The sequence below is a fragment of the Aegilops tauschii genome, chromosome 1 (genome assembly GCF_002575655.3).
Source record: "Aegilops tauschii subsp. strangulata cultivar AL8/78 chromosome 1, Aet v6.0, whole genome shotgun sequence".
NCBI lineage: Eukaryota > Viridiplantae > Streptophyta > Magnoliopsida > Poales > Poaceae > Aegilops > Aegilops tauschii.
Window position 1 is genome coordinate 157,584,787 of NC_053035.3, and position 16,521 is coordinate 157,601,307.

A 16,521-nucleotide genomic window follows, 5' to 3' on the forward strand; every position below is an offset into this window, starting at 1 on the left:
GCGACTGCATCCGCCCGAGATGCGAGCGAACGCACACCCCACGCGCGACCCGGGCCCACCACCCCTTCCATCGGTTTACGCAGCAAGCGGACACACAGCCGGGTTCCACAAGGCAGGGGCACATAATGTGGTTGGGGCTATACGGTTTGGTCCGCGTAGCCAGTGGCTGTTGGGCCTGGCCCCCGGTGGGTTATAAATAAGCCTCCACCCATCGCCTCTTCCCTCACATCTGGACCTCACACCCACCCCCTCTCTCCTCTCTCTCTCGCGTCGAGAAGAAAGAAAGGAAGCGAAAGCTCTAGTAGTCTCGTCACCTGCACACAGACCGCTCGTGAGGCGAGAGAGAGAGGGGCCGAGGCCGAGGCCACCAAACCAAAAAGGAAAATATTTTTTTTCTTGGAGAAGAACACGCACGCATACGCATCGAGGAGGGAGGCGGGGGCATACAGGAGAGGGTGGAAGGGAACCCTAGTCAAACAGAGACGGATCTGCCCTCCGCCGCCGACGCCGACGCCGACAACGATCGCCTGGTACGGAGATCCCCGCCAACTCACGACTCTTCCTGCCTGCCTGCTACGAACCCTAGGACCCACCGTCACGCGGTTTCGATACGAATTGAACGGGGCGGCGGTCGAATGACGAAACCCTAGGATGGGATGGATGCGCGTTGGTGGGACGAGCCCTTTTTTTCCTTCCATCTCTCTCCAAGTTAGGCAGGCGGGGCATGGGCTGCTGCCTAATTCGGACATTAACTGTGCGATGTGAGTTTGCCGAATCTGAAACGGAATGGGGATCAGGGTACGGGGGATTCGCCAAATCTAGCGACGGCTTCCAAGGGACGTTTATGGATTTTGGAAAATTTTCCACGGGATTTCCTGATTTAAGACTGGGCGATAAATACCCTATCCTGGTAGATCGAGCAAACAGAAGCAGGCTATGCCATGCTAGTGGTAGCAATGAATGGAAGAGGGTACACGATCTTTATTTGTGCTGCCGTATATTAACTTTCCTCTTGCTTATTGATTTCTAGCACTCACATAGGGGTTTGGAGGTACATTGTTTACCCCCATCATTAGTTGCTCTTGCTTGTTCAGTTTTTATTAGTTCATCATCTGTTTAGTCCAATAATAGAGGACACGTGTTAGATTCATTAGCTTTTTGTTCGAATAGTGGATTGTTCATCTAATTTGGAGAGTTGCTACGTTGTAGTTAATTGTCAACCTAGTTTTTCACTTTTTGGTGAGTAGAATTGGCAGATTTGTTACACTGCTACTGGAACATCATGTTTTGTTGGTTGTTAGTTAGAACCCATTGTTTTTGAGATGACATGTATGATTTTGTACTGATTTGGGTGGGATTTTGTCGTATGCGTACTTCTTCTGTTGTAACATTTAATTCAGAGTATAACGGCATCTACAACGCCAGGTGCTAGAGGCTGGTTCTAGGATTGATTTCCTGCCTGTTTAGTGGTTGTGCTCTGTTAAATCCTGGTGTTCGAAGTAGCATCGACACAAAAGCATGCGCCAAGCGCCTGGATCGTTTCTTTCCCGCACGAAGTGCCTAGTTGCGTAATTAGCGCATATAAATCAGCATCCGCCGTTGAAAGGTAAGGCGGTGTGTTTTAAAGTTTATGATATTTATTTATTCCCCCTAAGCGTCTGTCCAGGCGTCTAGCATTGTAGATGCTGTAAGTGAATCAATAGTTGCGCCTTGGTCAATTTTGTAATAAAGGGATATTTTTGTAGTCTGTAAATTAAATTCCTCCTTGGGTAGCTTTTAATAATAGTTAATACTTAACCTTCTGACTTCATTGGAAGCACACATCCTCTATTCTGTTTGAAGTGGACTTGAATATCAAGTTTGATATTCCTGTAACATTGTAGTAGTCATCAAGCTATTTATGTCAGATAGAAGGTTTGGAGAGTCATTTGTGCTACTGGTAAACTGTTAGGAGTCGGATAGATTTTTTGGATTTGTTGGATGTGTTCAGCTGAAGGCACTCCTGTTGTAAATAGCTTTAATTTAGGGTTGTCTTTAAATCATTGCTGCTCAAAGGGGTCATTTACCATTTATAGCCATGTGCTTATTTTAGTTGATGTTCTATTCAGACTAGCTCTGGATCATTTTCCCATTTGGAACTTTTGGTCGAGTTTGTAGAGACCTCCACTTTAGTGATGATATAATTTGGAGTAGCTGTGAATCAATATTGGTGTTTATTCATCGGTTGTCTAACTGGGTGTGTGCCTTTTGGTTTGAGTGGCATGAAGAGAACATTCGTTGGTTGTAGCGATTGTGTGTTTTTTTTTAAAGATAGCGTGTTTGTCCGTCGGAGCAGGGGACAACTTGCCATTTGTGCAAAACTAAGGAAGCCCATCACTAATAAAACATTTGAGTGCTCAATGGATAAAATGCCGAATCTTCATAGAGGAATCAAGCCAGGGTTGGAGAAGAAGCGGAATATAAAAAGAGGAGCAGAGAGGCATGGGTAAGTAGAGAAGCAGGGCCATGGTAAGAAGAACGGGGCTTGGGGTGGCGGTGGCTCAGAGGCAGAAGGGAGCAGAAGGTGGATGAGAATAAGAGGAACTGGGGAATAATGATGAATGCGAGAGGGTGGAGGAGAAGCTCAGGTAGGAGGCAGTGATGCCAGAGGCTGAAACATTTGTAGGTGATGGTGAAGCAGGAGGGAGGAGATGGTGGCGGATTATAAGAGCTTACCCGCAGTTTAGAATACAGTCGTAATTCGGGATTAGGGTTGAAATTATTACTGGTAGACCCTAGGGCTTACGCGGAGTCGGTGAGACCTCTTGCAGTGCATAGGTACTTTAGATGAGGTGCTAAGTGCATGAAAGGGCTTAGCAACTAAACTCTCCAATGCATAGGTGCTTTGTTTCTTGTTGCTAAGCTCTCTTCATTTAATGAGTTGTAGACTGTAAATTGTGTTTTCATCTAGGTGCGCACCTAGCATCGTTTCTTTGTGGACTCATCAAACTCCTCTCTCCTCTTAATTACCTTGCCACATCAGATTTTTTGCATACTTGGGCAGCCTTTGCCCCTGTACAAGGTGGATCACTGGGAAGGGCCTCGAAGTTTTTAGGCTCATTTATTGAGCTATACTCTCTCTCTCCTACAGCCATTAATGTATCCTCTGTTTGATAGGGAACCCCTTTTTAGTTTGGAAGAAATTGGTACTAGTCTTGCTACAAGTTTTTTTTTTGTCTGTAGCAATTTGTTAAATATTGCTGTACTTCATGTTGAAATCCAACCCGTTTGCTTTTGTGTTGATAGTATAGATGCCCTGTCCCAAACATAATGGTGTGTATGACAATGTTTACCTTTAGGTAGTTATGCACCATCTGCTTGATATGTTCCACATACTTATTTACGTTGTCTGTAAAGGGTCTGTCTGGATGTGGAGATCCTGAATTCCTAGAATCAAATTTCTTGAGATGGATATGAAGTGGGCAACAAGAGGACGAAGGGGGCTGGGTCTGAACATGACAGGAATGCAGCGAAGAATCGTATTCAGGTCGCATAACCTGATCAAGATTTGTCTTTTCTGTAGTACCGTACAATGAGGGTTCTGCTGTAACTGTTCACTTCCTTGTTCAGCTCTGCTTCCGCCTCTTGTTGATGGGCTATCTCAGTAATGGAATGAAGCATCCAGGCACCCCTTGAACACCCTGTTTATCATTGTATATCACTAACATATTACGCTGGTTGTTGCAGATTTCTTGCTATACAGAAGGTCAATAATAGTTCTCTTCCAGTAGGTGCTATTGCCCTGGAAGATTGTTACTGAATCCACCAGTTAAACATTCAAGTTATATGCATTTACACATGACATGGGGTCTCGTGGAAGGATGTTATTTGACCTCAATGAGCTCCCAACAGAAGCTGACGAAGAAGAAGCTGCTGTTGTTGTGTCCCAACCTCAGCTTCCTGTTCCCAATATGTATCCCTCAAATTTGTTTCCACCACAAGAAGTGCCTTGGTCACAAGGGATATTAAACAACCATGCCTTTAATCATGCATCTTCTGGTTCAGGTTTTCAGCCTTTTGTGAGAAGTACAGATTCACAAAATGTAAAGAATCCTATGAATACAGGAGAGAATTTGGATGCTACTGCGGCTTCTACATCTGTGGTAACTAATCATTTATCTGATAGTGTTATGTGTCCTACTGGGCCCTCCAATCAGGTTGCACAATCAGTTGAAAGAGAAGAGGGAGAGTGGTCTGATGCAGATGGTGCTTCTGACACAGCAGGTAGTAGTGTCAGCAACAAGGAAGAATCTGCTGGTACTGCAAGTACTCAAGTGAAAAGAGAATCCCAAGAGAGTGGACCTGCTATTGTTAAATCTAGTGATGTGATTAAAGATGACATTGCTCCTGAACCTGGTGACACTGAAATGTCTGATGTGTCTAAAGGTCCAGTCCTTCATGGTCCGACAGGACTAGAGAGCATGAAAACGTCTGAATCTAAAGGAAGTCAACCTGTGGATGATTTGGACCAGTGCACTAAGTCAAAGGATGTCAGAGGAGTAGAAGCCAGTTATGCATTGAAGTGCACGAACAACCCTGCAAAGAGACCTAAGTTAGATGATCACAAAGTTGCAATGCTTGGTAAAAAGCGAGCGAGGCAGACTGTGTTCATCAATGTTGAGGATGCAAAACAAGCTGGCACAATGAAGACAATTACACCGAGGAGACAGTCATCTTTTCCAGCACCAATTGTTACACGTACCGTGAAAGAAGCTTCTCGTGGTGTTGGTGAAAGAGCTGCAGACAAGCAGAACCAACCAGTCATCAGGGATCAGAGACAATCTGAGATGATTGGTTCAGAAAGAAGTAATTCTGCAGATCCTTGTGACCAAAATGGAGAATCTAATGGTGATTTTGAGTTGGGATCTCACGGCAGGTCAAAGAAAATGAATGCCGAAGAACCCCCCTCAGATAGTTACCAGCAATCTGTGCCAAGGCAGGCCTTTTCAAAGCAGCCCACGGATTCCAAGCAGTTCAAAGGCAGACCAGTCTCTTCCCAGAGAGCACTTCTAACAGGACAACATACTGCAGATCAGAAGCCAGCTAACAAAAGGTCTCTTGTTCCAAAGAAGCAAGCTTCAGTTAATAACACACAGTATAATGACTCATCTGTCGAACGACTTATACGGGAAGTGACAAATGGCAAGTTCTGGCACAATCCAGGTTAGTTCTTCGGCATTGTCCCTGTTTCTTCTGGACATCTTTGGTTAACTGACGCTGATGTTTAATCTGGAAACTTCTGTCATGTGCTGTGAGGCAATACATTTTGTTTATGCGCTTGTGAAATTTGCTTAGTGCTACTTCCTCAAATGCTAATTCTGTTTTAGTGAATTGCAGAACATAAGGCTCACTTATATGCTTATAAGAAGATTGCAGTCCTTTAGACATATATGGTTTATTTTATACAAATAGTAAACTTAAGTACTATAATATATGTCTGCCTGTGTTCTGTATTTATTAGGACTGTTCCTAGTTTGCTCTGTATTTTTCTTTCATGGTTGGTACAATTGCACTGTTTTTTTCTGTGTGAATACATGCCTTGTATATAATTATTGCATCGTCAGTGTTTTCTTGGTTTCATTCTATTGTAAAACCAGTGTGTGTGCATGAGCACTCTTAGTTTGACAAGGCAAGTTTATAATTGTTATCTGAACAGAGGAGGAAGAACTTCAGTGTGTTCCTGGAAGCTTTGATTCTGCCGAGGAGTACATTAGAGTTTTTGAGCCTTTGCTTTTTGAGGAATGCAGAGCTCAGCTATACAGTTCCTACGAGGAGAGTCTCGAGGCTGTATCAAGGGATGCACATGTAATGGTGCGCGTGAAAAGTGTGGATAGGCGTGAAAGAGGTATATTTTCTGCATTTTTATTGCCCCCTTTTTTGTAGAGCAATCATGTTACCCATTGTAATCACCTAACATAAATATGCTTGCTGCATTCAGGATGGTATGATGTTATTGTTTTGCCAACACATGAATATAAATGGACTTTTAAAGAAGGAGAAGTTGCAATTTTGTCGTCCCCCCGGCCTGGTTCAGGTAGCCATACTGATAACATAATATCCCTTAATTTTTATCAAGAATTTTCTTTTGCTTCCACAAATATGTTTTGACAACTTTGTTCACTTACCTTTGTTTTGTTCATTAGCTGCCCAATCAAGTAGATCTAATAGGAAGACCGCTGCTTCAAATGAAGACGCTGAAGCTGACTGTGGACGGCTTGTAGGTACAGTCAGACGCCATATGCCTATTGATACGCGTGATCCCATTGGAGCAATTATCCATTTTTATTCTGGGGATTCATTTGATTGTAGCAGGTAATCCAGTGTTAGTGATATCATTGTTCTTTAGCTATCCCACACTATGTTTTGATAAGACCACACTTTTGTGCTCTTTGTCCACCCTGTTCCCTTCATACTATATCAACAGTGATTGGAATTTTCTTAGTTCTTTTTATCACTGGCATGTGATTGTTTGCTTCACAATTCACACACATGATAGAAGTTGCATGCCAAATTTATTTAAGTCAACTATGCTTTGGAATTTATCATGCTTGACACGATGAATTTTGCACTGCAGGGTTTTTCACACGCACAGTTACATTGAACATTACACATGCACACAAAACCATCTGCTCTGCAATTTTCTTTAACTTCCTAGTTCTGGTTTGTCTAGTGTTGAGAACATCACCATCTTATTATGAATTAAGCTATACTCAAGCGGAAATCCCCTCATCCTAACAGGACCTGTGATGAGGTTCATAGACACAATTTTCTGAGAATATCACCTACTCCCTCCGTCCAAAAAAGCTTGTCCCTCAAATGGATGTATCTAGCACCAAGTTAGTGCTAGATGCATCCATTTGAGGAACAAGCTTGGGACAAGTTTTTTCGGACGGAGGGAGTACTAAGATTGTTACGTTTAGTTTGCTTTGTTAAGTTGACTCGATTCATATACACTGTTATTGACCTTTTTTTTATACATTTGTTAAATGCATACTAAATCCTTTTGGTTGTCTTTTCTGTGATGCACTAGCGAGACTAATGTTCTGAGGAAACTGCAACCTCGAAGCACCTGGTATCTAACGGGTCTTGGTTCCCTTGCAACAACACAAAGGGAATATGTAGCATTGCATGCATTCCGCCGTCTTAATGTGCAGGTAATGCATATTACACCTGGTTGTTATCTGTCTTTCTTGGCTAACATTTTTGCTTGACGCTGATAAAAAACTTTTCCATCAGATGCAAAACGCAATTCTTCAGCCAAGTCCAGAGCACTTCCCAAAATATCAAGAGCAGCCGCCTGCTATGCCTGACTGTTTCACTCCAAGTTTTTCTGATCATATCAATCGTACTTTCAATGGGCCTCAGCTATCGGCGATTCATTGGGCTGCAATGCACACAGCTGCTGGCACAAGCAATGGAGTGGTCAAGAAACAAGAACCATGGCCTTTCACATTAGTACAAGGTCCTCCGGGGACAGGGAAAACCCATACCGTGTGGGGAATGTTAAATGTTATTCATCTTGTTCAGTATCAACATTACTATGCTGCTCTGCTAAAGAAACTTGCTCCTGAAAGTTACAAGCAAGTTGGTAGTACCACTAACAGCAGCTCAGAGGCTTTTGCTGCTGGGTCTATTGATGAAGTTTTGCAGAGCATGGATCAGAACCTTTTCCGCACTCTTCCCAAGCTTTGCCCCAAACCACGGATGCTTGTGTGTGCCCCATCAAATGCTGCAACAGATGAGCTGCTTTCTCGTGTTCTTGACCGAGGTTTCATAGACGGTGAGATGAAGGTTTACCGCCCTGATGTTGCCCGTGTTGGAGTTGACACACAGTCTCGTGCTGCCCAAGCTGTATCAGTTGAGCGACGGACGGAACAGCTTTTAATGAAGGGCCGTGATGAAGTAATTGGGTGGTTGCAGCAGCTAAAAGGCCGTGAGCAGCAGTTATCACAGGAGATAGGGCTTCTACAGAGGGAACTTAATATCGTTGCAGCAGCTGGTAGATCCCATGGTTCGGTTGGGGTAGATCCTGATGTGCTTGCTCACAGGGATCGTAACCGTGACATTCTGCTTCAAAAACTTGCTGCCTCTGTAGAAAGCAGGGATAAAGTACTTGTAGAGATGTCAAGGCTGCTGATATTAGAAAGCAGGTTCCGTGTTGGTAGCAACTTCAATCTGGAAGATGCTAGGTCTAGTCTGGAAGCCAGTTTCGCCAACGAAGCAGAAATTGTTTTTACAACAGTGTCAAGCAGCGGGCGCAGGTTATTTTCTCGCCTTAGTCATGGTTTTGATATGGTTGTTATCGATGAGGCTGCTCAGGCCAGTGAAGTTGGAGTCCTCCCTCCACTTGCACTTGGTGCCGCTAGATGTGTCTTGGTAGGTGATCCACAGCAGCTCCCTGCCACTGTTATTAGTAAAGCGGCTGGAACTTTACTCTATAGCAGGAGCCTTTTTGAGAGGTTTCAGCAGGCTGGTTGCCCTACCATTTTGTTGTCAGTGCAATATCGGATGCATCCCCAGATCCGAGAGTTTCCATCACGATACTTCTATCAAGGCCGCCTTACAGACAGTGAAAGTGTTGTCAAACTGCCTGATGAGTTGTATTACAAAGATGCATTAATGGCACCTTACATATTTTATGACATCTCACATGGTCGTGAGTCTCATAGAGGTGGATCATCTTCATACCAGAATGTTCATGAAGCTCAGTTTGCATTGCGTTTATATGAGCATCTTCAGAAGCTCGTGAAAGTTAATGGTGGTAAGAAGGCATCTGTTGGTATAATCACTCCATATAAGTTGCAGTTGAAGTGTCTTCAGCGGGAATTTGAGGAGGTCATGAATACTGAGGAAGGGAAAGATATCTACATAAACACAGTAGATGCTTTTCAAGGCCAGGAGCGTGATGTGATTATCATGTCATGCGTGCGTGCTTCAAACCATGGTGTGGGTTTTGTTGCAGATATACGGCGCATGAATGTTGCTCTTACTCGAGCTAGGAGAGCTCTATGGGTACGTCTCTCTGTCCTCTTTCAGAAAATGCATCAAGACCACCGTACTTTATTTCAAAACATGCTATGAACAAATGCTATAGTACTAATAGTTATTCGTCGTTTTCTAGGTTGTTGGTAATGCCAGTGCTCTCATGCAGTCAGAGGACTGGGCGGCGCTGGTAGCAGATGCAAAGGCCAGGAAATGTTTCATGGACTTGGATAGCATCCCCAAGGACTTTCTGGCCATGAAGATCTCTTCCAACACTCCAGGAAGGAATACTTCAAACAACCTAAGGAACTTGAGGACTGGTGGACCAAGACCGAGGCATTTGGACATGCTTCCGGACCCCAGGATTGGCATGAGGGCTGATGAGGATGAGCGTCCTAACTCTGTTCCAAGAAATGCTAGTTACCGGAATTTGGATGACCTGGGACGATCTGGTGATAGATCTAGGGAAAGTTTGCAGTTTGGAGTGGCCAAGAGGCCGAATTCATCCAATGGTTCTCGGAGAGAAGTCTGAAGACAATGCATTGCTATCTTCATCTTTGCGTGCGCGTAACAATGATGAGCTTCCTCGGGATGAAGCTTGGTTGGAGCAAAGCATCACCTATTGGAAGATGTACACCCTGGGTGGGTTGTGTTAAGGAGAAGGCATTATTGACATAATGAAAGGATTCCTCATGAAATGAGTAGGCCTCTCGGCGGCATGTTGCAACAACAGCCACTGACGGCAGGCCAATCAGATCGTCAGATGGCGCTCTGTTGGGTGGTTCAGATTACAGTAGAAAAAGGCTGCCCCAGGTCCTCAGTGTTCTGCAATTGTGCAGGACACATTTGGTCTGTTGATATAACCAGACTTCAACAAGGCTGCAGCTGGATGGTTTCTTTCTGGGATTGCAATACTTGCTTTCTCATAGTTATAAATACATGCGCATGGGCATTTCCATTTTGAGACATGCCAGGAGAGATAAATCTCACTGGCCCTAGAGCAAGGTTAGGTGTCAAGCTTTGCCGCGAGATTGCTGCTAGCTGCAAACATGCGTTGCTTGATATGCCCCTGTAGGATCAGTATTGCTAACGTAGGCAGGGCTTCTGTAACATATGACATAAGCTCCCTCTGTGTACAAAGTCCACATCTAGAAAAGAAAATCATTTTTTTATTCAGCTGCCTTGTTGTCTGTCACCTGTTGTTAGTTCGAGACTGTTGAATGATGTTTTATGTTGTTGGAAGATGGTACCATGTTTTCAGTTATGTTCTTACCTGATATTGCACCTTGTTGGTTATTGTACTTCTATGTTGATCTGTGGTATAGCTTGTGCTCTTTGAACTGGTATGTGGTATAGCATGGTGTTTGGTTGGCATTATTATATTGATTGATGTAAAATTCCAACCGGGGTGACGCTGTACATGCTCCGAGTTTGTGGAAGCCCTGTTTGGATCCTTCTGGTTTTTTGTCTGATACCTGAGATCCCCTGTTAGCATAAGCCAGCCCTTGTTATTTTTGCTAGTTCTCAATTTTACAGGCATGTACTGATATGGTTCTTGTTCTCTATGCAGGGTATACCTGATCATGTTTCATAATCTGTCAGAAGAGTGAGGACACATCTTAGCTTGGAATGCTGCTGGTTCGGTGGTGGTCCTCTGAGATGTCAGGTTAGCATAAGCTAGCCCTTAATACTTTTTTGTCTGAATCAGATTTGCTTCTGCAGGCCCGTGTTGTACTGTACTGATCTTGGTTTCTGTGCAGGCTACACCTTATGATGTACTATGACTTCGATCCTGGCTGGGTGCTGCTGGACAGTGGTGGTCATCGAAGATCTCAGGTATGCTCAAAATGTTCCGTTTCTTCTTGGGTTATCAGATTTGCTGGTTCTCCATTTAATTCCTCTTTTCATTCAGGGTGTTTCCTGTTCTGTCGGGTTTGGTGCTGTTGTACGACACGAAAAGATTACTTGCCAGCTTGGTGTGATGCATGTATGCCCTAAGGAAGACCTTACGTCCAAGCTGGAGTGCTTTTCTGGTACTTGAAAGCGAACATGCTGCAAACTGTGATTATTTCAATTCGCAATGTAACACAGATTGTGATTATTTTTCTGGCGAAAAGGATCTGATACATTATGAAGATTCACTTGAAGTACAAATCATCTCAAGCACTACATTATGAAGATTCACTTGAAGTACAAATCATCTCAAGCACTTGCCGCTGCTCGAACGAGCTGTTGACGCTCCTTCTATACCGGGGCTGGCCTGTCCTCTTCGTGCAAGTGCTCAATGCGAGCTGTAGTAGCCGACGTTGAATCTCCGTCTGGAAATACTTGTCATTAAAATGAATAAAAGGAGATGTATCTAGATGTATTTTAGTTCTAGATACACCCTCTTTTTGTCCATTTTGATGACAAAGTTTTTTCGGAGGAAGGGAGTACCTGTCACCAAATTTGCCGTAGCCAATGGCAAGCGAGAATGTTAGCAACCCAGTGCTCAATCCACTCAAAATAGCATGAATTACAAACCATGGAGGTTTGTCAAGAACTACATGAACTAGAATGTGGAGAAGGAAGTAGGAGAAGGAAGAACAGGAGCCAGTCAAGTCGTACAAGCAAGGCCGAAGCCATCCGTTCCCAGCCAAGTGGAGGCCTCCCTTCATGGGCTGGAGAGGCCCAGGTCACTGACAGAACCGCCAGTGGGGGAGGGCGACGGGGGCGGATCCCTGTAGAGACCAAGGAACAAAAGGGGAGGGGGATATGAATATTACAGGAATATGAGTATTGTAGGAATAGAAAACTCTAGAAAGTTTGAAACGAGAGACCTTAGGATATGAATATTACAGGAATAGAAAACTTGTAGGAACAAAGATCACATGTATTTCAAATTCTATAGGCCACTGCTACAAATCAGTTGCATGATTTTCTAGGGAAATCATCAACCTAATTAGACGTCCCATATAGTACATATGGCACTGGTGGCCATCGATCTCAGCAAGGTAGCCTGGCGTCTTTCCTGAACCCATCCACCACGCTATTCAGTTCAGCAACCCACGTCTCTGAAGATAACAACCCACCGTGATACCTGCGCCTACGACATCTTGGGACCGGAATCGCCGGCGACCGTTGCATCGCAACTCTCAGAGCCGCCGGCGACCGCTGCAACGTAGCACCGGGAGCCGCCCGAGGGCTGCTCCATGCACTACTAGGAAAATGCTTATACACAGAAGCTCATCAGTAGCGCTTTTTAGAAGGAAGCGCTGCTGCTAAATAGCAGTAGCGCTTGGGCAGAAAGAGCGCTGCTACTATGCATATAGCAATAGCACTGTAGTTATAAAACACGCTACTATAATTGCCAGACCGTTGCAGGCAGGCTAGGTATGGCGCTCATACGTAAAAAACGCTACTGCTATTGTACTTAGCAATAGCGCTCTCCTCTAACCAGCGCTACTGCTAAATTCAGTCCCCTCCTAAGACTAAAGTTTAGTCCCACCTCGCTCCGCGAACAGAATGTTTACCACCTTAAATATGGTGCTTCTCAAACTATCACAACCACTTGGTCTTCATTGTACTCTATGTGTAGGATCTGTGGCAATATGAATCTTTGCCGGTTCCTAAACCGGCGAAGATTCATACTGACAATTTAGATTCTACACAAAAAGATCATTGATGACCAATGCTTTTTTAATTTGATGCATTCATACTGACAATTTAGATTCTACACAAAAAGATCATTGATGACCAATGCTTTTTTTAATTTGATGCATTTTTTACATGCTTAGCCTTAGTAGTAGCGCTGGTTCTATAGCAGTAGTGTTTGTTTCCCTAAAGCGCCACTGCTATGGAGTTTAGCAGTAGTGTTGGTTACGAACCAGCGCTACTATTACGGGGCACCTTATCCACACCCCGGCTCGCGCGCGTCCTCACTCTCCCTATCACACTCTCACTCGCTCATTCCGTCGCGCGCCGTCACCCACCAGCGCCCCCAAGGTATCTGCCTCCCTCCCTCCTCCTCTCGCCGCCCTCCTCTCTCCTCCCTCTGGCGGCCCTCCTCTCTCCTTCCTCGCACCGGCGGCCCTCCTCCCTCCTCCCTCACCCGACCGCCCTGCTCCCTCCTCCCACTGCCCTCCTCTCTCCTCCTTCCCCAGCCGCCCGAAGCCCTCACTCCTCCCTCCTCCTCCTCCCACCTCTCTTTGTATAAAAAAAATTAGGTATAGAACTTTTTAATAAAAGAATTTAGTAATAGAAATTTTTAGGTACATAAATGTATTATGCTATATGAGATTTTTTAGTAAATGTAGGTTTTCTGAATAGAATTGAAAAAATAAGTAAATGTAGGTCTTTTGAATAGAATAGGATTTTTCTATGTTATGTGAAATTAGGGCATTTTTCTATGATTCAAGAAGTAGACAGTAGTTAAAAAACCAGGCCATTTTTCTAGGATTTATGAGGATATATAGATAGATGGATGGACATATGTTAGGGCTAGAACTAGGGTATTTTTAGTAAGGTCTTTTCTTTTTAGGGTTAGAACAAGGTATTTTTAGTAAATGGTAGGGCTAGAAGTAGGATGTTTTAGACATAGGGTTTCACTAAGTCCTAAGATGAGATTATGCAACTCCCGAATACCGGAGGAACACCTTGTGTGCTATCAAACGTCACAACGTAACTGGGTGATTATAAAGATGCTCTACAGGTGTCTCCGAAGGTGTTTGTTGGGTTGGCATAGATCAAGATTAGGATTTGTCACTCCGAGTATCGGAGAGGTATCTCCGGGCTCTCTCGGTAATGCACATCATTATAAGCCTTGCAAGCAATGTGACTAATGAGTTAGTTACGGGATGACGCATTATGGAACGAGTAAAGAGACTTGCCGGTAAAGAGATTGAACTAGGTATGAGGATACCGACGATCGAATCTCTGGCAAGTAACATACCGATGACAAAGGGAATGACGTATGTTGTCATTGCGGTTTGACCGATAAAGATCTTCGTAGAATATGTAGGAACCAATATGAGCATCCAGGTTCCGCTATTGGTTATTGACCAGAGATGTGTCTCAGTCATGTCTACATAGTTCTCAAACCCGTAGGGTCCGCACGCTTAACGTTCGATGACGATTTGTATTATGAGTTATGTGTTTTGGTGACCGAAGATTGTTCGGAGTCCCGGATGAGATCACGGACATGACGAGGAGTCTCGAAATGGTCGAGAGGTAAAGATTGATATATTGGAAGTGAAGGAAATATGCCCTAGAGGCAATAATAAAGTTGTTATTTATATTTCCTTATATCATGATAAATGTTTATTATTCATGCTAGACCGGAAACTTAGTACATGTGTGAAGACATAGACAAACATAATATCCCTAGTGTGTGATACGTCCATTTTGCATCATGCTTTTATATCGATATTTATTACATTATGAGCTGTTATTACACATTATGTCACAATACTTATGTCTATTCTCTCTTATTTTACAAGGTTTACATGAAGGGGGAGAATGCCGGCCGCTAGAATTCTGGGCTGGAAAAGGAGCAAATATTAGAGACCTATTCTGCACAACTCCAAAAGTCTTGAAACTTCACGTTTTGGAATATATAAAAAAATACTGGCAAAAGAATTAACCAGAGGAGGCCCACACCTTGGCCACCAGGGTGGGGGGAGCGCCCTACCCCCCTGGACGCGCCCCCTGTCTCGTGGGCCCCTGGCAGGCCTCCGGTGCCCATCTTCTGCTATATGAAGTCTTTCGTCCTAGAAAAAAAATAAGGAGGAAGCTTTCGGGACGAAACACCGCCGCCATGAGGCGGAACCTTGGCGGAACCAATCTAGGGCTCCGGCGGAGCTATTCTGCCGGGGAAACATCCCTCCGGGAAGGGGGGGGGGAATCATCGCCATCATCATCACCATCGATCCTCTCATCGGGAGGGGGTCAATGTCCATCAACATCTTCACCAGCACCATCTCCTCTCAAACCCTAGTTCATCTCTTGTATCCAATCTTTGTCTCAAAACCTCAGATTGGTACCTGTGGGTTGCTAGTAGTGTTGATTACTCCTTGTATCTGATGCTAGTTGGTTTATTTGGTTTAAGATCATATGTTCAGATCCTTTATGCATATTAATACCCCTATGATTATGAACATGAATGTGATTTGTGAGTAGTTACGTTTGTTCCTGAGGACATGGGAGAAGTCTTGCTATAAGTAGTCATGTGAATTTGCTATTCGTTCGATATTTTCATGAGATGTATGTTGTCTCTCCTCTAGTGGTGTTATGTGAACGTCGACTACATGACACTTCACCATTGTTTCGGCCTAGAGGAAGGCATTGGGAAGTAATAAGTAGATGATGGGTTGCTAGAGTGACAGAAGCTTAAACCCTAGTTTATGAGTTGCTTCGTAAGGGGCTGATTTGGATCCATATGTTTCATGCTATGGTTAGGTTTACCTTAATACTTCTTTTGTAGTTGCGGATGCTTGCAATAGGGGTTAATCATAAGTGGGATGCTTGTCCAAGGAAGGGCAGTACCCAAGCACCGGTCCACCCACATATCAAATTATCAAAGTAACGAATGCGAATCATATGAGCGTGATGAAAACTAGCTTGACGATAATTCCCACGTGTCCTCGGGAGCGCTTACCTTCATATAAGAGTTTGTCCAGGCTTGTCCTTTGCTACAAAAAGGATTGGGCCACCTTGCTGCACCTTGTTTACTTTTGTTACTTGTTACCCGTTACAAATTATCTTATCACAAAACTATCTGTTACCGATAATTTCAGTGCTTGCAGAGAATACCTTACTGAAAACCGCTTGTCATTTCCTTTTGCTCCTTGTTGGGTTCGACACTCTTACTTATCGAAAGGACTACGATAGATCCCCTATACTTGTGGGTCATCAGTGTGCCTCTACTAGACCAGCTCGTTAATCAAAGATGGTTAAGTTTCCTGAGCATAGACATGTGTTGTCATTTGATCAACGGGATCACATCATTAGAGAATGATGTGATGGACAAGACCCATCCGTTAGCTTAGCATAATGATCGTTTAGTTTTATTGCTATTGCTTTCTTCATGACTTATACATATTCCTCTGACTATGAGATTATGCAACTCCCGAATACCGGAGGAACACTTTGTGTGCTATCAAATGTCACAATGTAACTGTGTGATTATAAAGATGCTCTACAGTTGTCTCTGATGGTGTTTGTTGAGTTGGCATAGATCGAGATTATGATTTGTCACTCTGTGTATCGGAGAGGTATCTCTGGGCCCTCTCGGTAATGGACATCACTATAAGCCTTGTAAGCACTGTGACTAATGAGTTAGTTACGGGATGATGTATTACGAAACGAGTAAAGAGACTTGCCGGTAACGAGATTGAACTAGGTATGAAGATACCGGCGATCGAATCTCGGGCAAGTAACATAACGATGACAAAGGGAATGACGTATGTTCTTATGCGGTTTGACCGATAAAGATCTTCGTAGAATATGTAGGAGACAATATGA

At 43.9% G+C, this 16,521-nt stretch overlaps 1 protein-coding gene across 10 annotated transcripts; it reads left to right on the forward strand.

Annotated features, from left to right (window-relative positions):
* Positions 1-224: 224 nt before the first annotated feature.
* Positions 225-11,175, forward strand: LOC109737059 (uncharacterized). Of its 10 annotated transcripts, none has more exons than XR_002226505.4 (12): positions 225-530; positions 3,397-3,526; positions 3,610-5,202; positions 5,696-5,884; positions 5,978-6,073; positions 6,183-6,351; positions 7,070-7,193; positions 7,276-9,051; positions 9,161-10,026; positions 10,592-10,687; positions 10,782-10,857; positions 10,934-11,175. XR_002226505.4 is itself a non-coding variant. In XM_020296283.4 (9 exons), the coding sequence occupies exons 3-9, from the start codon at positions 3,843-3,845 to the stop codon at positions 9,551-9,553; spliced, it is 4,107 nt and encodes a 1,368-aa protein (XP_020151872.1). In that variant the 5' UTR covers positions 225-530; positions 3,397-3,526; positions 3,610-3,842; the 3' UTR covers positions 9,554-10,293. The 10 variants fall into 10 exon arrangements, 5 of the variants coding, with proteins under 5 accessions (XP_020151872.1, XP_073366192.1, XP_073366186.1 ...); XR_006670894.2 differs by having other exon boundaries at positions 6,261-6,351; XR_002226507.4 differs by having other exon boundaries at positions 226-530; positions 3,727-5,202.
* Positions 11,176-16,521: the final 5,346 nt, after the last annotated feature.